At 40.9% G+C, this 23,240-nt stretch overlaps 2 protein-coding genes across 5 annotated transcripts in view; both read left to right on the plus strand.

The window, feature by feature from the left end:
• Positions 1-13,317, plus strand: part of LOC122840670 (uncharacterized protein CXorf38 homolog) — a 31,389-nt gene extending 18,072 nt beyond the window's left edge. Inside the window, exons 3-8 of one of the 2 annotated variants that reach the window (XM_044133230.1) lie at positions 9,363-9,583; positions 9,671-9,805; positions 11,434-11,556; positions 11,642-11,785; positions 12,422-12,619; positions 12,735-13,317. In XM_044133230.1, coding sequence (XP_043989165.1) covers positions 9,377-9,583; positions 9,671-9,805; positions 11,434-11,556; positions 11,642-11,785; positions 12,422-12,619; positions 12,735-12,857 — 930 coding nt within the window. In that variant the 5' untranslated portion in view covers positions 9,363-9,376 and the 3' untranslated portion in view covers positions 12,858-13,317. The remainder of the gene's footprint in view (positions 1-9,362; positions 9,584-9,670; positions 9,806-11,433; positions 11,557-11,641; positions 11,786-12,421; positions 12,620-12,734) is intronic. The other variant, XM_044133231.1, reaches the window with a different exon arrangement.
• Positions 12,735-22,759, plus strand: LOC122840671 (SH2 domain-containing protein 1A-like). 3 transcript variants are annotated; one of them, XM_044133232.1, is made up of 5 exons: positions 12,735-12,869; positions 15,800-16,014; positions 20,020-20,089; positions 22,236-22,377; positions 22,589-22,759. In XM_044133232.1, exons 2-5 carry the CDS (start codon positions 15,863-15,865, stop codon positions 22,630-22,632), a joined length of 408 nt encoding a protein of 135 aa, XP_043989167.1. In that variant the 5' UTR covers positions 12,735-12,869; positions 15,800-15,862; the 3' UTR covers positions 22,633-22,759. The 3 variants fall into 3 exon arrangements, with proteins under 3 accessions (XP_043989167.1, XP_043989169.1, XP_043989168.1); XM_044133234.1 differs by having other exon boundaries at positions 15,800-16,005; XM_044133233.1 differs by having other exon boundaries at positions 12,742-12,869; positions 15,803-16,014.
• The last annotated feature ends 481 nt before the right edge of the window (positions 22,760-23,240 follow it).

A 23,240-nucleotide genomic window follows, 5' to 3' on the forward strand; every position in this document is an offset into this window, starting at 1 on the left:
CCTCCGGCGAGCCACTATAGTCTCGGTTGATGCATGGTATCTGTCAGCCGGTCCCCGATGTACGCCTTCAGCGGCGGCGTGCTGCCGCAGCTGCCGGCCGGCCTCCTCTGGGTGTTCAACTCTGCTTTTCACTGCAGGCGGCAGGTGTAGCAGCTTGGTGATGCCACCTCTCATGAGGGGCACCGCCTCCACTCGGATCGGGAGGCAGATGTGGTCCCACGGCACAGAGAGCTAGAGAAGACCCATCCCTGGAACTTCCTGAAGCGTTACTGTTAATATAAATAATTCAAACTAAAAACTGGCTGGAGTAACACTTCACCGTTTCGAATTAACATTTTACAGCAATGCCAACTTTTGTCACTTCTTATGAAACACGGTCCAAGGTATTCCTATTACACTATTCTTCCAAAAGTAAGAACACACGCCCCTGACTTGGAGGTGTCTGGAATCATAATTTATGGAATCCCAAAGCCAGCAAAATGCACCTGGGAGTCCAATTAAACATATACAATCAACCTGATCCAAACCGCTCTCTTGCTTTCCAGGTCCCTAGAGTGCGACCTATTTAATCGAGTGCGTGACAAAAAATCTTTTCAGAGTAATTTTTTTTTTCTTCTCCCCAGGTTTCACTGGCGTGTTGAATATTTGATGTCTTTTCCCTTTCCGTGGGTCTATCTGTGTTTGCTCACCTTCGTAGAAACAAGTTAAGGTCTGAGCCAATCAAACAATAAAGCAGACTGCATTTCTGTGAAGATCCAATCTTTTGATTGGCCCTCGCTTTTCGGATAGATTATGGACGTGCTTGATGTTGCGCCTTGTTTTGACTCGGTTAATTATGAATCATATGCCAAAGCATTGAACAGAATAAAGACGGAGGTCAATGTGTTCTTGTGAAATACCTTGCTGCCCCGTGCTCTCTCATCCCCCTAACCATGAGGTTACTCTACCACAGGCCATCTCTCTCCAACCCGGGCATAACGCAGAGATTAAATTTGGCCCAGATTAAACAATTTGGCCCAGATTAAATTCAAATAAAACAAATGTTTATCTGCAACTTCTTCCTTGCAACAACCATTCACATGTCAGTCAGGGCAAATCAATGGACCAATGGATCTGACGCGTATATTTTTGGGTTGTAGTAGGAAGCCAGCTGTTCTACCATGTGGTCTTAATTTAACCTAACTAAACTGAACTCAAATTTAATGCAATAAAATAAAATAGATAGCTAAATAATTCAGCTGGTGACTCGTTTGAGTACCTTAAACGACAAAATCACAGATTAGACAAGGGAGGAAGTGGGACGTTAGACAACAGAAGTATGGACAGCATAAAACGCCTTTGTAATTCTGAGAATATGAAGGTGTTTTGTTTTGCTCACTTTTAGTTTCTTCCACATTGTTTCTAGTTCATACTACATGTGGAATAGCTAAGAGCTACTTTACATACTGAGAAGTTGACAACCCTACAGGAATCTGAGAGCCCCCTCCCCCCAATTTGGCTCACTCTCTTCTTCTGACTCTGCAACATGTGAGAAAAGCCTGCACATGTCAGATAACTTCCAACTATATTGATGAAGGTACAGACCTCATGTCATATTACCTGAATTACTTAGACACTCAGTTGTGTTGGCCCTATTGCTAACAAGCTGAAAGGGGGCACATCGCCCCCTATCATTATGGAGTCAGACATACTTGAGGCGAAATGGATTCCCATGAAATGATTTAATGCTCATTCAAGGTCAGCAGTCCAATTAAATGAAGTTGAGCTGAAGCCATAGCTCAGCTGTGCATGCAAATGTTCTCCTTTTCAGTGTTTCTGTAGGGAAGTAGCACCTTGATGCTAGTTTTCAGCAGGTAGACTGTTAGCTAGCATGGCTGTAGCTGTACTATTTCCATTGGCCTTGTTTACTTTTCTAATAAATGAACAGTAAATAACCTTTAGGTGAAACAATATTCAAGACTTAGCTCATGTTTCTTACAGTGTTTATGTTGCTAACTCTACGCTAAGCTAATACCTGCTCGTTTTAGCTAGCACACCTAGCAGGCTTCTTTTGACAGCCAATATTTATAATTTGGGAGAGGTGTATCTTTTGACAGTGTAGTGGAAACATTGGCTCACTCTCAAAACCTATTTGGAACTTTCTATCTTTAGCATTATATTTCAGCTCTGGTTAAGTTATTTTGAGTGGATCTTCAGAAATTATTGAGTAAAGCAAAGAAGAGGAAGCTGGCATATTTGCTCAAAAGGTACATTCAGCATCTCCACTGATTCAGTAGAAACTTTCGGATGTGCTAAGGTCATTTATAAATATGGGTACCTATAGTTAATCCAATCATAATTCAATTTCTCGACATAAAGGTATCAAATTGGATTGCAAAGCCGGGTCAAGTTAATTGTGCCTTTTGCGCATGTGCTGTCAGAATTGCCATCAGGTGCTTTCACTTCGTATTAATGGTTTTCTTTGACAATTTTCCTCATTTAAATTCAGAGCCGAGCAGAAGCAGGGGAGGCGATGAGAGGAGCAGAGCGGGAGAAGGTTGGAGGGCAGTTGGAGGAAGAGCGAGGAAGTCGAGCAGCTTGGGGAGGAGCGGGGAGCAGCCAGGGAGGAATTACCTGACGCCTAAAATAAAAATCAATTTAAATATTTCAGCAAGGCTTTCACCAGAACCCAAATTCCCATGGTTAAAAGTGAAATTTGTCTCCCGAATCAATCAGTTACATTGAGGCGATGGAAATAGGAAAACTTTAAGGAGAGGTAGAACTGGCAGGCTCAGATAACAATTTGCAAACTGAAATAGGAAAAAAACGTCCTGATGACTGCAGTGAACTTTGCAAGTAATACATAGAACAACATGCGTTCCTCCTCTTGAAATAGGAACTGTCCATGCACGTTACAACAAAGTGATGCTCTGCTCGGCACGTTCCTCTAAGGCAGGCACTGGATTTGCTTCTTCGGTCCCGGCCTGTCCAGAAAGAATATGAAGACACAGAAATGCAAAAGCTGCTAGCTGTAGCTTCACATGCAGAGACAGCTCATTTGAAACAAGGTTTCAGTCCTCGTTTTAGATCTTCCTAACCAGAGAACGCGTCCTCAGATGGAGTCACGACTGAACTGCTGAACAGCTTGCTGAACGTGGCCTAATTATGCTACCCTTAAAGTAAGTCTTGTGGGATTCTGTGCGGATGAAACGCTGGGTTGGAATTGTCTTAATCAGATGCGGCCAAGCTTTTCGCAGAGACCAAGCCGCCTCACAGGTTTTCTTTACAGGTTTTTACTGTCAGGAACATCAGTCACCGAAACGAGGTGATGTAGGCTCTCAAGTAGGTGTATGTTTGAGAGGGATTGGTTTAGACATAGGGATAAGGTGGGAGGCTTAATCTTTGAGTGAACGCTGCATGTTGCTCTCCACAGAGCTATGAATAAAAATATGTTCAAGCAAAATTGGAGTGAAAGACAGATCTGTGAGAGACCTAGTTTTTCACCACAACACAAAATCCGAAGAAAGGGAAGCAAGTGAAATGAATGCATATCTATAATTATTGGACAGATGCATGTTTGGCTATTTTCATGTCCGTTGTATATATATGTATATATATATATATTGGTCTTTTTCTCAACTGTTCAACAACTGTCATAATTGCATTCAACTGTCATACATACAAGAAGTCAATGGTGGTGAGATTAGACCTTAATCGACTCAAACTGATGACCGTTCATTCTCCTCCAGGATTTTCTGCGGAAGAGAGCAGAATTTATGGTCTCAAAAATGACAGAAAGTCATCCAGGTTCTAAACAAAAGCATGATGTACTTTCTCTGAAATGGTGAGTTAGGATTCATCATTCACCAGAATATTTCCTCAACGGTCTTGTTGGTCATCAAGATGTATTCATCATATGTTACATGGGCCTTTGTGGTTTAATCACCTTAGAAATCTAGATGCCATTTTTGCCCTGCCTGTTTCTCACTGTTAAATCATGAATAGTGGCTCTGACCGAGGGACGTGAATAATAAATGTGCTCTGTATAGTTTTGGTAGGCTGGTCACTTCAGAGGTTCCCCAGTATTCTGTTTTGTCCATACACCATGCTCCAAATTATTATGCTAGTGATATTTTCTCAGATTTTCTTAAATGGTTAATGCAAATGTAACATTTTCAAGTCATGAACTATTACAGTATAAATAAAATTTTACTGAACAAAGCTCCCCATGAGAACAGTATATTTTTCAAAAATAAAAAAATCAAAATAAACTGTTCCAGATTATTATGCACAGCAGATTATCTAAACATTTTATGGATTATATAAACTGCAAACGGTCCTTCTTTGAATGTGCAGCATTAAGTGGTCACATGTACTAAAATCAAAAGCTGTTTCAATCAAAAACATCTTAACAAACGAGTTACACGTTAACATAGAACCTTCTTTGGTATCAATTCTTGATCCATTGAACTTGTGAGTTTGTGGAAAGTTTCTGCTTGAATTTCTTTGCAGGATGTCAGAATATCTTCCCAGAGCTGCTGTTTGATATGAACTGCATTAGACCCTCAGATCTTCTGCTTGAGGAAACTCCAAAGGTTCTCAATAGGGTTGAGGTCAGAGGTCAGAGGAGGATGGTGACCACACCATGAGTTTCTCCTCTTTCCTGCCCATAGCAGCCAATGACACAGTGGTATTCCTTGCAGCATGAGATGGTTCATTGTCATGATGAAGATGATTTTGCTACTGAAGGTTCATCTCTTCTTTTTGAACCATGAAACAAAGTGATCAGTCAGAAAGTCCATATATTTGCTGAGGTCATTTTCAGACCTTCATGGACTCTGAAGGGTCGACCAATGATTCTCTCCCCATGATTTGGCCCATAGCATGACTCCACCACCTCCTTACTGACGTCACAGCCGTGTTGGGATGTGGTGACCATAAACCAACAATCCACTACTGGATCCATCTGGACCATCCAGGGTTGCACAGCAGTCATCAGTGAACAAATCTGTTTGAAAATTAATCTTCATGTCCAGCTGGACCCACTGAGACCGGTTCTGCTTGTGAGCTCTGGTTAGAGGCCCAATAATACACAACAAGCCTCTGGAGGATCCTCCACCTTGAGGTTCCAGAGGCACCAGCAGCTTCAAATAACTGTTTGCTGCTTTGTAAGAGCATTTTAACAGTTAATCCAATGAATTAGTCTAACAGAACCTTCTTCATGATGCCTTTATCTGTACAAACCATCTTTGTTCTGAATCAGCCACAAATCTCTTCACAGTACAACAACGCTTCAGTTTTCATTAAATATCTAATATTTTCATACCTTGTCATACAGCACTACACTGTGATGATTTTCATCAGCAGAGATTCTTTCTCTTTCCCAGATTGCTTGAAACCTGTGGCCTGTTTAATAATGTGGAACATCCTTCTTAAGTAGATTTCCTTTAACTGAGGTCACCAGACAAACTAACCAACCAGCTCTCTGAAATTAATTATAGTGATTCAAAGAGCCCTGACACACAATACCATCTACAAATTCAATAGCACAACAAAGAATTTAATCTTTATGACTCTCAAATCCAATTTGCATAATCATTTGGAACACCGTATATGTTCTGTAGTTCACTGGATCCCCAAGTCCTTTAAAAATGGTTTTGTTCTGCTTTTTACACATTGTTTCTAACCTGTTCTTTTCTGTACAAGTATTTTTTATTTCTTTTTTTGCTCTTGTGGCCTTTATTTGACAGTGAATTGTCAGAAAATTGGGTAGTGAAAGAGAGGAAGACATTCTGCAAAGGTCAATGCACCGGGCAGGAGCCTGTGATGGGCACATAGTGGACTAAGGCCTCCATATGTGTGTCTTGCGCCACCGCTGCATCCCCGTTTCTAACCTGTTCTTGAATCTCGACACCAGGATTTGACGTGTTACTTCTCCTTAAGTGATTTATTGATTCTGCAGGTCTGGGGTTAATCAGACACTAAGACACTACGTTTTTGCCAGATATCAAGGTTTCTGATGAATTATCCGAAACAACTGTAAACCCACAATCTAAGAAAGTTGAAAGCTGTACTGGGGCAATCAGTTTTGTAGTTCAGCCTTCTAATAGAATAACTACTTGATCAAATCTTTGTCGAATATATTGTACTCAATTAGCGAATTCTCTTGAACCGTGGAATATGTAAAGGAAAACTTTAGTAAGAGCAGTGCAGAGAACATGAGAGAATTTCAGCAACTGAGTCAGGAGTGAAAACTGTGAATCTCTTTGTTTCAACATCAACTAAAATGGTCGGACCACTAGGGAGGGCACAGATTCTCTTAAGAAGTGGATAACTACCAGAGGGCCTGTAGACTAGAGACAAAAAAACAGCGTTTGTATAAAAATAATACCTTTATTGAAAGTCTGCATATTTTCACCAGCTGAAGACTGCACCACCTACTGCATTAGCTTTTCTTTCAGCAGACGTGGAATACTCCCTCTGTTTTTGTACATGATTGACGTCAGGATAGGACAGTAGATGGGTATGCGATCTGTCATGGAGTATAAAGCTGAGCAAAATGGGCAGCTCTTGATTTACTGATTCATCTCTCTTGAGATGGATCATGATCAAAAGAAGGAGAGAGAAACAGCTGAGAGGAAAGTCTTCTGTTTCATGGCTGGATTTGGCATTGGAGATACGGTGAGAAACTTTGCATCAAGGAAGACTCAGAGCCTCCTCTACCACTTTGAAAGAAATCAACTGAGGTATTTCGAGCATATTTATGCAATGCTTCCCATACCCTAGTTCCTTGTACAATTTGCTTCGTACAGAGTGGCCATTGAAAAACGATTGCTTCCTGGAAGCCCAGTCTCTGTTGAAGTCTTAAATTGTACCTTATTGCTAATGTTTGGCTGTGTCGTGTGTAATGCACCAGTTCAAGGCAGTGAAGCTTACCGGAAATTTTCTGCACTGTAAACAACCATCCTCTACTGTGGAGAGTAAAGTGACGAGCAAAACAACATGGCTGTTAATGTTAATTCAGCATTTGGAAATGAGACCAACACGGACTGAACAGCTCTATTCACTTCCTCCGCTGCCATTGCCAAAGCTACAGACAGACTGCAATTATAAAAAATGTGATGCCATCATTCACAATTTCTCCTTCAGTTCCCTGGTTGACCCTGTTGAAATTCTACCAGAGACAATCCACTTCAATTGGAAAAGAACCAGTGAAGAGAGATTCGACTGGAGCAGTACTGCATAGAAAGGCAATGACCCGGCTAACTTGGGGGAGAACCCTGGCCAGATCCAAAACTTGCTGGAAGGGCTGCATAGATTTGTTGGAGACACTTCAGGGCTACATGAAAACACCTTTAAACCCATGTTTTTGTGAGAAGCTACAACTGCAAAGATACTTTCACTTTTGAATTTTAATGCTGGCTTTAGGACAGTAAAGCAATCCCAACCGTGGCAACCCGGTGGTGGTGACACGTGGACGTAAAAGTCTAGTAACGTATGCAGAAACATTACCATAAAGAACCTTATGGGTGCACACGAGAACCTTGATCCTGGTCCTGTGCTGAACTGGTAGTTAATGAAGAGTAATGCATTGGACCCCATATGGAAGTCAAAAATATTGCAGAACTTTCACCGAGAAAAGGTAATGAATGAAATGCAATAATCAATACAAGAACAGATGAATACATGAATCACATTTCCATCTGAGCGTTAGAGATGATACACCTGAGTTTGCCAGTGTTCCTCCAGTGAAAAAAGAAAGAATAAATAACATCTTTCACATATTGTTAAAACAATACAGGACCATCAAAAAATGTATTTTTAATAGGAACCGAACTCAAGTGGTCAGAAAATGAAGGAACCAAGTTGTCTGGGGCAAAGATAAGAACCTGTGTTTATTCTTCATTCAACTGGAGAAAATCATTTTTCAACCTTCATTTGCTTGATTTCATATACCATTGTATAACAGATAGCTTGGAAATTGAATGGGGTTTAAAAGTAATTAAAACCTGAGTATCATCAGCGTAGTAATGATAAGAGATTTCATTAAAAGATTTTAAAAGACTGCATAAAGGAAGTAGACAAAGACAAATAAATTAGGCCCAAAAACAGAAACACGGTAGAAGCAGACCTTGAGTAAAAATTGGACTGGGCAATACAAATATTTCTGAAAGACTCAGTTTCCCAAGCATTACTGAGTGATCCCTGATACTAAAGGGCTGAACATAAATCTGAGATTTACGTCCAGCTAACACCAAAGACTCTCATTTCCACATCATCAAACCGTTAGTCACTCTAAGGAATCCTGACTGTTGAATACGCTCTTCAAAAACCAGACTGAAATATGGCTGAAATATTAAAATCATCAGAATCCCACGGTCATTCTGTATAATTTTGGCCAGGAAAGAAAGTTTTGAGAAAACCCTATAAGTATTAGGACAGAATGAATCTAAAGTGGAGACTTTTTAAGAAGAGGAGAAATACACCATTTTTGAATGATGAAACTTGACCAAAATTTAGGGGGTAGCTAATAGATTCTACAGTACAAGGAAAAAGGGCTTTAAATAGTGATGCTGGAATAATACCTATAGCAGAAGATGTTGAAATCATTCTGTCCTCACATTTGAAGAAATGACTTAGAGAAATTAAACTTTTTTTTATACAGTGGGCTAGTTGTGGGAAATCAAAACCTTTTTCAAATGCAGGAGGCTAGTTGGCTTCCACAAACATCCAGTCTTCCTACATAGCTGCTTCATAGAGCCAATCTGGTTTTTCCCTTCAAGGTACAGACTTGATAAAGAAATTTTCATCTAGAATTTCCCCAAAATGTTTGCTAAAAACATTAGCTAGACAATCAACATCGTAACTGCCGTGTCAAGAGAAATCAAAACCTTTCAGCAAAAGTGAACTAAATTACAAGAGCCAATGAAACGATGAGTTTTAGATAATTTCATGCTTAAAGACAAATCAAAAAGGACATCAGTGATCTGAAATAAAAAATATCCTCAATATAAATATTTGAGATTTTAAGTCTCGCTAGTATTGACAGATTCCAAGTTGTCTCTGGTGACCTCCCTGGTCCTGCAGGTGATGACACGAGGTTATTATATGTTTCAGCTTCAGATAAAAATCTTTCATAACCAGGTTTCTCCAATTTGTCAGAGTTCTCTGCCACACATACTCCCTTATGTCATAAACTACCTTATTTCACACATAAAGTTGTCTCCCTCGACCAGCCCACCTGGTTTTCCCTCCCCGGCATTATTTAGCTACGGTAACATACCGCCATCTGGTGGCCGCCGTGCTGAACTGCAGCCAGTGGGCTGAGCTGGACACGTGGCCTGAACATTGCCCTGCCCCTTTGTTGTGTTTCACTTTATGAGGAAATAGAGCTGAGATGGTCCGCGAGGAGTTGACGTTCCGTCTGAACGACGAGGAGTACAAGAACTGGCTGAAAGCGGGACGCTGCCTGCTCATCCTGAAGGACGGCCTCCTTCCGTTCACCGACCAGCAGCTGAGAGCTTTCCACGGAGATTTGCTCAACCAGTATCCTCCCCTGCGGAGACCTTGCGAGACCTCTTCCTGTAAACCCAGAGGAAATACGGTAGGATCTGACCATTTATTCCCGTCAATGTACTCCATTTATTACTTCCCACAGTCAGTGTGTTTCATTGGGTTTCCGTACTGGTAGCTTGTCTCGGTATGCAGGGTGTGTTCAGAGTGGCAGAGAGTTATCCTGAAACACCACAGACAGCCAGATGGCACAATCCACTGGACAAACTGTTTTCCCCGTTACTGGAGGACGGACCACTGGGAGCTGGCCAAGGTAGACCACATCACTCCATCCACTCGCAAAACGTCGCAGAAACGTATGCTGAATCAAACTGCTGAACTTCTTCATTTTCATGCCAGTCTCACCTTTGATGGTCAAATTAACGCACCGCGTCACAGTTGTGGGAGGGACTCCAAAGTTGCTTCCCAAACTTTATTCCTCCACTTCTTGTGCTGACAATTTGTGTTGTCAATAGATGATTGTTGAGCATAAAATGACTAATTTATTGCAAAAATATCTCCCCGAAAAGATCTGAATCTTCACCATCGCATGGAATTAACTTAGCTTTAGCATAGTGAAACTTAGAGGGTTTGGTTAGAGTGAAGATGTCTCCATGATGTTCGTCACACACTCCTATTGAGGAGTGTGTGACTGCTGCCAGTGCACAATAACAAATTTTGCTGGATGATAAATTATAATTTCAGGTGCACAGTCACTCTTGTTGGAAGGTTGGATGGATTTTATTTTATTTTTTCTGGGATGGAAAACAAAATTTTGAAAAAGCATTTAGATTCCAATCGAATGACAATGAAAGCAGATCTAAAACATATTACTTAAAATCAAATTATAAAAATTGCCGGATACAAACAGCCAAACACCTTCATTTGCTATATTCATATTTAAAAACATTTGTTAGTTCTGTATTATTTTCAGCCAAAATGATTAAGAGGCATCTGAAGAGCCACTTGTAGCAGCAGACTCCTGAGCTGTACACATAGAGGCTTATTATACTGCAAAGTTCCGCTAGATGGCAGTATTGCTTTTATCTGAAATAAAAAACACGCGCTATGTGCTGTAATACCTATTATAAATTTTTTTTTTAAGCGCCACAGTTATTTCATTGTTTCAGTTTTCTAGAGGTTCTGCTATACTAAGGTAGAAATTATTAATTGTGATGAATCCGTTATTGGAATGATTAACTATTTTAGTAATTAAGTGTTAAATCCTCAAGTGGTATTATTAAAAAAATATATACTCACCCAGTTCAAAGTCACAAAAGGAATCCTATTATACTGCATTTTAAGCAATAAAATGTCTAGTTTCTTATTTAAAGAAGGAATCTAATGAATTATTTATTTGCCTATTTTAATATATTTCTTAGATTGTGTAAAAAATGTTTAAATGTTCAACAAAAAATCTGTAGAATCTGCAAAACGGATAACTACTTTTTCATACCACAGGAAGTTGCATAAAATATCAGCACAACCCCCCCAAACATATTTACATCCATTCTGAGATAAGAAGAGTACAAATGTAAAACACACGTTTCAGATTTTTCAGAATCGCGTGTGTGTGTGTGTGTGTGTGTGATTTTTTGCTCCACTTCAACACACCGGTAAGCACATAGCAGAAATCACTGCCTGGACTCAGAGGACGTGAAAACAAACCCGAGACAAGACGCTAAGCACAACGTAAACAAACATCTCTGACAGGATCAGGACTCATCACTGCTGAAGACACGGAAACCACGGCGACGGGACGCGTTCTGGAGCAAAGAGAAGAAAAAAATAAACGCCTTGTTTCAGCTCGACGTCAAACCACCTCGAGTCCATCAGGAAGGTTTGGACTTTGTGTTCCACGTGTCGGGTTCCCACGCTCCTGCTGCTCTTGTGTGTCTCCAGGCGTACATGCCACGAGGTCAGACTAAGGTGAACCGCGCCGACGAGTTCGACGCCTCGGCTCTGCTCAACCTGATCAACTACTGCGACTGTTTCAGCTCCGTGGATCCAAAGCTGGTGAGACAGGTGAGCAGTGGAGCAAAAAAAAATAAATAAGACTTGCAATGCGGCTTCATGTCAGGAGTAAAACCGCGTCTGCTTCTGCTTCCAGGTGATTCAGTGCAGGAACGAGCTGATGCACTCTTGCGAGTTTCGGGTGACGGACGACTGGATGAGGCACTACAGGACGGCTCTGAGGCACTTTGTGCAGCAGCCGTGCCCCCACATGCTGACCGTCGGGAGGCAAATCGAAGACGTGAGTTTGCTTGGAAAACAGCGCCAGCTCCACCTTTACAGTTGCGCTGCCATCGCAAACGTGCGCCAAACTGTTGAAAATGTCAGGAAAACGCAATTTAGCGATTGTTGTGTTTCCAAGAAAGCTGCAGTTTGTAACTTCTCTAAAAAAATAAAATAAAAAAAGTCCACTGACCATTTGGTTCGGAGAAAACATTCCAGTTCCTGTTTTGAGTTCCCCTGCCTTCCCGCTCAGCTCAGACCCTCGACTGGCCCTGACCGCTAACACAGTCTGAGAATCACATATCACGATGCTTCACACAATGAATGATTGCTTCAGTTACAATTCTACATATGCGGTACGATCCTCGTAAATCATCAAACATAATCGCCTTTCTGATTTTATTCTTCAAACGCAACTTCTTTTAATAATCGTCTGCGTTTAATGCTATCCACCATTTTATTCATCACGTTATTCATTTCTTGATCTGCTTTTTATTACATCAACTCTTTGCATAATCATCGATAAATCAAGATACAAGATTACTTATGTGTCTCGGGTTTGTGTGATCTGTTTTCTGCGTTAACCTGGAAAATCTCACCACTCTATGCCAGTTTTCACAACACTATATATATATTTATATATTTTGTGATCCAGATGCTGACCGTAGATCTTTCGATACGTGTGTTTGGTGTCGACCGACTGGACTCCGCTGGCCCGTCAGCCGACTCGGACCCTGACTCGCCAGAGTCCGGCGCCGAGTCGGTCAGCCGGTGGGAAGCCGAGCTGCTGCGGGAGATGCTGCGGGAGATGCTGCATGCTGCCAACGAGGAAGACGAGGACGCAAAGGCGCATGTAGGCGGAACAAAAACCATCTGTTTTTTCTCTCTTTTTTTTGTTGTTGTTTTTGAACAAGACGTAACGAACGCGTGACACACGTTTCCCCCCCGACTCTCTGTCTGCTCCTCAGGACGCGGAGCAGCTGAAACGGCTGCGGGGCTTCCTCCAGGCAAACAAAGATCTAGGAGAGGAGTTCTCCTCCGAGCTTCAAGCTATCGACTCTCTGGAGGCTAAAGGAGGAGAAGAGGGTTAAAAGAGAACCAGAGTATGTTTTACACTCTATGTGGACTTATTGCTATGAACAAGTTGGAGTACATAGTTTATTGTTTCGACTGTATGCACTTATTAAAACGGGGGGCAAATTCTAAATGTAACATTCTTTTTTTAAGAAAGAACTTTAGCTACCAATAATATCAATGGTCTGTTTGTACAGCTAGCAAAAATATCCAAAGATAACGTTTTTGTTTCTTTATATAATTTACTGTTTTAATATCAAATGGGGCTTGACTTAAAGGGCTTTTTTTATATATGTTTTATGTTGGAGAAGGCTATTAGTTTATTAGTTTATAGTTTTTCTCCATCTTTAACTACAATAATCCTCCATTACGACATTTATGTCTGTGGTTTTAGCAGTGATTTGATTCACAGCTTTGAGTGTTCAAACAAGGTCAAAATCCAACATTCAGGTTCAAATAAAACGTAGAAAAATGAAATGTTTGGTCCGTTGTTTCTTCGCTGTGGTCGTGGTTCTCGGCAATAAACCTGATCCTGTTGGGAAAAACCTTAAATCAGGGTATATATATATTTATATTCATGGTCTGAACCTGAACCGAAATTCAGGCCAAAATGAATTGCTTTGTGGTCGGATCGGGCCTCTGCGGCTGGTTCATTGACAGAGCGCACAATGTAAACTTGTGTTAATCTATTTGTAGTCTTAAGTAGAGGAGAAAAGAAATAAAGGTTGAGAAGTTTATTAGGCTGTAACAAGTGCTGCACAGCCACTGCTCTGACCAATCACACATCTCAGGAGATGGAGCAGGAAGACGTCAAAGAAAAACTAAAAAACAGGACAAGTTACACGAATCACAGCCTAAAAACAAACGTGGAAATAGATTAATTTAAATAATATGTCAGGTTTACTTCAGGCCCGCGTCTATAAATACAGTTAATTAGTTTTGGTCAGATTGGAGACGATGCTGATGGGCTTGGGTTGGGTCAGGTTAAATTTTTATTTTTTACATTTTTTTATTCATGATATAATTGGAGTTCCTACCAAGAAGAGTAGTCAAACGTGCAGCCAGTATTAAGATGGGAGCTTGTTGAAGATGTCGTGACATGACATCTTCAGAAGGTTGACGTGACGAAACACCAACATGAGCGAGTCTTTATGAATATCTATGAAGCTTCATTTGGTAAATAATGACACTTTTATTGTAAAGTTGCATTAAAAGTCCATTAAAAGTGCCAACTTTGCATTCTTTTGTGAATAATGACACTTTAATACAAAAGTTATCACTTCTAACGGACTTTCAGTGCAACTTTTAAAGTCATTATTTGTCTTTATTTATGGAATGACACTTCATGGCAACATTCATAAAGTCTCCTTCGTGTTCATGACAGTGTCATGTCAGTCTTATGCGCATTCCCGTCAAATAAAGTGCTACCACGCTAATAATCTCTAGTTGCAGACCTACAGTTCGTATTTATGCCGCAAAATTTCTTCATCCAGGTTCCTGAGAGACGGAGGAACTTTTGATCAATGTAGAATATGTGAAGTTACACAGCAAAATGACACGGCACCTTATAAAAAGAACCCAATACACAAGAGCACAATCCCAGAGCGTTGTGCTCTGGGTTTTTGTTTTTTTTTACTCAGATAGAATTAGGGTTTTTGTGAAGCAATCATAAATCATAAAAAGCTCAGAATATCAGCCAGTTTTGACCAAAACGGTTCAGATGTCCTCTGGAAAAAGATTTCATCCTTCAGCATCATGGCGAGTCAAAGCATGCTTTCAAAGTGGGGGGAAAAAAACAAGGAAAAAAAAACAACAACTTGTCAACTTTGTCTTTGTTGGAGGATAATTCATATTTTTGGAATGAAGAACTAAAGGTTTCAGAATACAAAAAATAGTGATGGATTTTGGAGAAGCCTTTGGTGAGGTCAAGATGTGTGTTGGCTGTCAAACTCCGACCAAAGACTATAAAAAACTGAAAACACAGGAAAGGAGAAAAAAAAGAGCTTCAACAAACCATGAGATAAAAAGTGTGAAAACTAGAATACTTTTAACACACTTTGTTTTGTTTTTTTGTGTTTTTTTTTTTTTATCTGAACTGAATCGGTGTGAGTTTCTTTCCAGACACAGTCCTGCTGTCATCATGTTACATGGTAGCAAACGTCCGTTTCAACCGGTGCGAGTTCACTTTGGCACGACTCTAAATTTAATGCTTCATTTTGAGTTTTGAGTTTTTTTGATTTCTTTATTATTGGTTACAAACGCAACGACATGGAAGTGGATTTTATGGTTCGGACCGATTCTAGATCGATCTTTATACTCCGTTCCATCCTGTTGTTGCTGTTTGTCGTGCCTCAGAGGGCCGACCTTTTTTCAGGTGAAAAGTTGTTTTGTTTTTTAACTTTAAAGCGTGTGAGCAGGCCTGAGGCGTTCAAATGAAACCACAGTTACTATTGATGTTGTGAAGCCGCGGGCGTTGGGTGGAGCGTGGGGGTTGCTGGTTGTTTGTCCGCTTCGGTGTCTCGTTCTGTTCGCCTGAATCCTCTCCTCTCTGTCTGAGATGCACATAAAACATGCCGCTAAATCATCGCGTTTTATCCACATGTTTAAAACACAAATCAAAGACAGATTGGGTAAAAAAAATTCTTTTTTTAAATCAATTAAATTTGATAGAATGATTAAGTTTTTTTTTTTTCTTTTTTTTCTTTTTTTTTACAAAAGAGTCACTTAAGCCTCCAAAAGAGAAAAAGCAAAAACAAAAACGAGAGTAATTGTTTTTCTGCTCCACCCCGTGAACTCCTTATTGTGGTTATATAAAAAAAAAAAAAAATCATCACATGCATGCTGCAGTTTTGTGTCTGCATGACAGAAAAGTGTGAAAACCAGAAAAGCTTTTCCTGCCTCTATAACCTTTCGCACACTATCAGTCTCTCTCTCTCTCTCTCTCTCTCTGGTTGTGCAGCAGAGTGCCTTCACCTCCACCTGCAGAGAGCGCGGCAGATGGGCACCTGGCTCTGAGGGCGCCATGGAGACGGAGGGCGCCGCCGTTCGCTCCATCTACTACGGCCGTATCGGGAGCAAAGTCACCGAGAAGCTGCTGGAGAAGTTCGGACGCGACGGCAGCTTTATGCTGAGGGACAGCGAGACGGTGCCCGGGGCCTACTGTCTGTGCGTGAGGTGACGTCTCACTTTTCACTTTTCACCTTACAATGTTGGAGGGGTGTTTTTTTTTTTTTGTTTCTTTTATTGGTTTTGATCTAAATGTACAAACCAGACAGACTTTTGATGATTTTTGCCTGGCGTTTTGCTCTTGGCAGCGTTTTCTCTGTTGGTTCCACAGATGCAGCTTAAGACTCTGCCTTCACGGCTTTTTTCTTTTTTTCTTTTTCTTTTTTTTTTTTTTGCCGTTCCTCGATTTCAACAGTTTTCTCGCATGTTTCCGATACAAGATGCTTAGCAGAAATGAAACGTGTGTCCGTGGAAGCTCACGCTTCGCAGCTTGGCGCCCAGACTCGAGAAATAAACATAAGGAACGGAACAACAAAAGTTCCCAGGATGCAGGCAGAAATGACTGACGGCCAACGAAAGCCTTCTCGCCAGCCGTGATCTCGCCGTTTTCATTTTTTGTCTATGACAGCACCGTCTCTGCCACGCTGCTTCGTTACTTAAGAACGGCTCAGTTTTCTGTAACTGGAAGCGCTGAGAATATTTTTAGAGGTTATGTAACAGTGGCAGCAAAACTCTCTGAGAACAGGCGGCACAACAACAACAACAACAACAAAAAATCTAAGTCCTTTTTTTATTAATACATCAGGCTTCGTGTTTTTTTTAAATTTAGTCATATCAAATTCCTCTGACGAGACCTTCCTGGCTCATGGTCTGCGGGTGTGTCGACGTGAAGCGCTTTAAAGTAAAATGAGGCTTTTTATGTGTAATTATAAGTAGCATGACCGGAACGTCCCCAACAACGGAGCTGTGAAAAGAAATGGGCGAGTCTCTGACTAATATTATAATAAAAAATAAAATCTCTTCAGCTGCACTGCCAAAAAACAAAAAGCAGCATAAACATATTTCTTCCTTTTTTTTTTTTTTTTTTTTTACTTTATTTTAACATCCAACTTACACTTAAGCCCCCAAAATTGATTCATATCTCTATCAGATTTAGGTTTAAGATCATCTTTTTTTTTTTTTTTTTTTTTTAGCGACATGTTTTCTTCTGGCTGGCAGTAATTTTTACGTCTCGGAGCCACCCAGACACAATCTCGACTTCAATCTTGTTCCGTATCTGCGGAGGGAATCAGATAAACTCTCAAAGTCCCCGCAGAGATTACGACTCATGAGAAAGCGTTTGAAAGTTTTGATGCCAAAAAAAAAACATCTTTCCAATGATCATTAAAATCATTTTCAATGTAGAATTAAAAAGTATACTTGTAAAAAATACAAAAAGACTCATTACTGTTTTGGTTGAAAGTACGGAAGTTTGAAATCCAAATCTGTCTAATTTCACATCTAAAGTATCCTGAATAATTTTGGTGAATTGACTGTAAATCTTTCAGCTCTTTAAACAGATTCCAATATACTACCTAAAAAAAAATACAAAAGTAATAAGTAATCAGCCTCTAAGGCTGATTGTTTGTTGTGCTTCTTGGTTATGAATGTCGACATGGAGGAATTTTGTCTAAATGTTTTGCAGAATGTTGTATTTTTATTATTATTATTATTATTATTATTATTATTATTATTATTAGTAGTAGTAGTAGTAGTATTAATTGTAGTGCGCCCATCCGGCCGTATGGCAATCAAAACTATTGTCTGTGGATTTATCACGTTCCCTTCGTGACGTGTCTTTGGTTTACTTCAGTCTCAACGAAGATGGGAAAAACGAAAAGCTAGACCCGCCGAGAGAGGGAAAAAATGAAAACAGAGCAGAGAGCTGTGAAACCACATGCGACAAACAACATGTGCACATGTCACAACAAGGCCTCTCCAGGAGATCCTTTTTGCGTATTTTTGCTCTTTGCCCTGCTGCATAACTCTCGATTGTTCCTGATGACGTAAATCCGTCCACAGAGCATGATACTGCCGCCACCATGTTTGATTGTTGGTAAAAATGTGATTTTTCTTAGATGTTGTGCTAATTTCGCATCAAAAGTTTCACGTTTGTTAGTTTGCTGGATACTTTTCCAAAAGAAAAAGAAAAAAAAAGATCCTGGGATGCATGGAGATGTTTACTAGCCGCTGTGAAACGGGTTTTTGCGTCCTTTATGGCCTTGAACTTCTCTTTGTTGTTTTCAAATCATGAAATATAACCAGGCCAGGAGAGCTCTGCAGCGATTCAGATGCCCCTGGTTGAATCATCAACCCTCCGTTGAAGTCACGCCGGCAGGTCAACCACTTCCTCGACGTTCCCGGTTCTTTCTTGTGGATGCCGTCTCTCACTGTGGTTTACTGAAGAACCAAACGCTTAGAAATGACCTTTTGACCTTTCCCCGACCGATAGGTGGTAGTGAGTTTGGTTTTCGTCTGTTCTTGGATTTCTTTCGGGAGGTGTTGCGTTTTTAGACACGTGTCAGTGTGCGCCACGCACGTCCCGTTTGCGATTTCTTGACTCGACATCGACGTGGTTTTCCTCAGTTACTGCTTTATCTGAGGCCAGGCTGGTTTCCATGGCTTCTTTTCATTCACATTTGAAATCAGTACTCTAAAACTGCTCTTTGCATCAGATGTCTTTACTTGTCTTCAACATTTAAATTTGACAAAAACTGAAAAGAGGAAAAAAATCTGGACGAGCAAATACTCGTGTAAAGGGAAAAACATTCTGAATACGTTTCTAGACGAACAAAAAAAAAAAATCAATGTTCAGAAAATGTGAGCAATAAATGACTCCAGTTTCAAATCACATGCCGCTGCTCCTTTATGCAAATATCACTAAATCACTTAGACTGGTGTATCACAGATTAGCCATGTTTTAAATCACAATGTTACGCTTCAAAAAGACTCTCCGTTAGTTTATTTCTCAGCACTCGTTTCTGTCTTAGGCGACGACGCGTCACTCGGGGATTTATGAAAAAAATCCCCCAGAGTTATTACTAGAATCAAAGTTTAAATTTAACACAAGTTGTACTATTAACTATTTCGGGTCAGAAGATACTTCCTGATGAGAAATGTCAGCACCAAACCGGACAAAAAAACAAAAACAGAACCAAATCGGACATAATTCGCTTCTAATGATCTGGATCTGAAACACTTTTGAGCGACGAACCGAGAGCATCTCATCGGTCGATAAGGTGAAGCTCTATGAGCTTCAGGGCGTTTTGAGACGTTTTATCTCTGCTCACGCTAAACGATGAGATGGATGCCGTCCATATAAAACCCTCCAAAGAGGCTGAATGGCGCTCGATGTCCTCAAAGCTCACCGTTATCGATAATATGAGGAACTCCACCAGAGACACAGAGGACGTCTGTCTAAAAATCTTTCTCACCTCAAACAAATAAATACGTCGCCACTTTCCTAAAACAATGGCCTACGTTTTTTTTTTTGTTTTTTTTGGTCTAAACTAATTTTGGTCAAATCTTTTGCCTTGGTCAAACCTGCAGAACCAACCCACTGATTTCTGACTGTCGAGTTTAATCAGCGTTCAGTCCGTCCCGCCTCTAATGGGTGTTCACGGGTCGGACCAGGAACCAGAAACTGTTTTGTTTGCTTGTTTGTTTTTTCCGACTCATTGCCTGGCTCTTCGCAGAATCCCAATAAAACCCTAAAGAAAAACGATTGTTTTCTACACTAGGAAAATATTCACAGTCAAATCACAGAGATTAAGTAGAAATTAAAATAATGTTAACGTATGTGAATCTGCTCATTTAGGAGCTGCAGCCAGGTCTCGTTTCTGAAGAAATCGACCACACAAAAAGACAAAAAGAAACTGAAACCCCCTCAACCCCCCCCCCCAAAAAAAAGTGTTGAAAGCACTGATTAAAATTAAAAAATATTGCGGTAAAAAGAGAATGTTTCAGGCGAACGCGACAGGGCTGAGCAGAGCGACTGATGTCTGTTTTCACAGTGAGTGTGCTCCGAACATCAGTGAGTCACCGTCGGCCTCAGATCCAGATAACGTGCTAGTTTCAGACGTTTTCTTATTTCGGTTTCGCAGAAGTGGTCTGAAAGCAGTTTCTGTTTCACAGGAAGGCGCCCTTCGTACACACCTACAGGCTGGAGCGCGACGGCGGCGGCGGCGGCGGCTGGTACCTCCAGGTGGGTGAAGATCAGAGGAGCAGGTGACACATGTACAGACTCTGAAACACCGACCAGGAAGTCAGTCGCTGTTTCCACTGATGTACACAAACGCTGCTAAAAAAAAAAAAAGAAAGAAAGAAAAGACAGCTTGTTTCTCTAAAGATTTCTTCTGGGTTTTTTTGTTCAAAAAATAAAATCACAGAAAATTAACTTCCATAAATAAAATGGAACCAGAACTGATTTAATGAGCCATTCACAGTTTCACTGTACCGGCTGTGTTGCACTTAGACTTGCATGGCTTAGTCTTTGAGACCAGCATATCTTATTCAATTTAAGGTATTTGCCAAATTAATCCGACCTTATGTGGAAGGGTAACCCTTGGCAACGGCCGCCATCAAGCCTGTGTGATAACTGGAGACGAGTTATTTACGTCGCTGTGGAGGAATTTTGACCTGTGTATGCTCATGGTGCTGCATTTAACTCAAGATTAAAGTCCTTACTTTGACTAGACCACTCCAAATTCTTCATAAAGTCTGTGCTTTGATCCACTGCCGGTGTGCTTTGGGTCATTGTCCTGCTGTGTAATCCCAGGGAGATTGGGTTTAAAGGACCAGTATAAAATTGACTTTTATTGAGATCTACATGATGATGTAATGATCATCAAAAACACTCCTTTCATGCATGTTTGAGAAATCCTTTTATCTCCATGGCAACCAGTCAGCTGTGCAAAACGCCTGGGTGGACCGTGCGCCAACTTTGAGACGCAGTGTCCAAGTTTACAAGCTTCCGCTTCACAGAAAGCAGTGACTTCCCCTCTCAGCTCCCCCAGACTAGCCAGCAGCAATTAGCAAACACCTGGTGGAGCTGCACAACGGCTGAGCTCATTAAAGGAGCTATGCTTCGGTGCAACGCTGGTAAAAACGTTGTTAAAGGGTTAAAAGTGGCGCTAGATTGTGATGACTTCCTGAAGGCGGAGTTTCAGAAAAAGCAGGAGCTTCTTAAAGAGACAGAGCCCCAATTTCAAGACGTTAAAAAACAAAGTCAAATTTCTTTTGTCATATTTGATATATACTCCTTTCTATTGACAACTGAAGGTAACATAGTTGATTGTGGTATAAAATGTCAGTATGTGGCTGGAAAACACATAATGCTGCACCTTTAAAGATACAAACTGAACATTCTGCATAAGTAACACAAAGGCTTCTGGGAACTCAGCAATCATCTGTGTTCCCACATGATTGGGAACATAGATGATTGCTGTGAAACCTGTTGCATCTGGTTTCACACCAGATTCAACAGGATGCACATAGCTTCACACATAGTTTCTCTTCTTGGTCGTTTTGTGTTTTCCCGGATGAGTTGTTGATGCTCGTTTGGAGTCATTTTGATAGTCTGGCCACTCCTGGGAAGCTTCTCCAAATCCTTAGAAATGTCATCTATCAGTCTTTCTGTACCGATAGATTTCAGTGACTTTGTCCCTCAGTCTGAATCTCCTTCAGATTGTGGCATGAGGTGTTGCTTCTTGAGATCTTTTAGCCTACTTCATGTTGTCAGGCGGGATTTGTTCAACCAACCTTCATATGTAGCACTGATCTGGGTGGATGTATAGAAATACACAGCAAACACACAAAATCTCACCAAGGACTGTTGGTATAGACTCAAATGTCTTTATTATACTTGAATTAAGACAAAGCCAACTTACAAGTAGCTTCTTAGCAAGATAGGAGTTTTTAAAGTAAATGATCCCATAATATTTTATATCCAAAAAGTTCCAGTTTCACTGGCAGATAATTACACTTAACATGGGAAAAATGTTTTGTTATAAGTGCCAGAGGAAGTAGTACTTTTTCATCACTATTAAGGAATTACTGACTTATGAAAAAGCTATTTATCGCTGAAAAGTTCCTTGTTAGTTAGTTTAGTCACATTTAATGTGTCCTCAGATATTTGCACAACAAAAATTTCTTGGTAAGATTTTGTGTTTTTTCACTGCAGTCTGGCCCGGATGTGTTTGAGGATTTGAAACATTCAAATTAAGTGCGACAAAAAAAAAAAAAACACGACAAGTCTGAAAGGGAACCAAAAAGATTTTCACAACAGTTTGAATATGTGTGTGTGTGTGTGTGTGTGCGTGTGTGTGTGTGTGTGTGTGCGTGTTTAACAGGATACAAGAGGAAGACTGCTGAGGTTTGGGACTATTGAGTCGCTGATCGATCACTACAGAAGCCACCCGACCTCCCATCAAGGCGTAGCTCCCCTCATCCTTCCTCTGGAACGAGCGACGGTACCGAGCAACTGGATTCAAGGTGCGAAGCTAAACAGATTTAAAAGCAAAAAAAAAAAAACAAAAAAAAAACCCACCTCCACTCACTACTGCATGCTATTGTTGGTGCAGACTGACTCCCATGCATGATCGATATGAGTCAGAGATTTCTAATGGTTTTGATTTACAAGAGAAGAAGAGATAGCATCTGCCTCACGTCCTCCTGATCTCTTCCACCATTTCCTTCACCGCAGGACTCGTCTACATGGAGATGAACGGCGGCCAGTCTGGCCAGTGAGACCCCGTCGCCACGCCGACCGCTCTCGGATCATCTTCTTCCATCTGTTGCTTCAGCTGAAACCTTTCCATATTTATTTTTGTATTTTCTGATATACATTTTGAAATAAATGTAAAAGTTCTGGGAAGATCTCTGAAGAGTGTATGTTTTTTTGCTGGTGTGTGTGGTGAAGTTGTTTCTGCCTTGAATTAATGCAGCGTAATTACGGGGCGTAATCCTTTTGTCTGATCTCCTGTGGTTTCCTCTCTGCAGACCTGCGTTCTTTATCTGAGCTCCATCGCTGCCTGTCTGCGCGAGGCGGCTTCGGCTCGCATCCCCGACGCTTTTCTTCAGATTTCACAGCAAAGGGATTTCCTGTGTGCTTTAGCTAATGGCTCTGTTTTGAACCTCTTTATGTCTGCGGTTCACTCTCCTCCATCTTATCTGAAGGCATCAGAAAGGCTACAGCAGTGAAGGAAGCGGAGGAGCGCACGGCGGGTGCACGCGCGCGTGCGAGCTGCGGGACAAGCTGTTTCACCGCAAGAGTTTTAATTGTTCGTTTTTGCACCACAAGCCTCCATTCGCTTGTGGTATCAGGTAAAACAAAACAACAAAAAAAAGATTTTGAA

This window comes from Gambusia affinis, linkage group LG12 (genome assembly GCF_019740435.1).
Source record: "Gambusia affinis linkage group LG12, SWU_Gaff_1.0, whole genome shotgun sequence".
Taxonomy (NCBI): Eukaryota; Metazoa; Chordata; class Actinopteri; order Cyprinodontiformes; family Poeciliidae; genus Gambusia; species Gambusia affinis.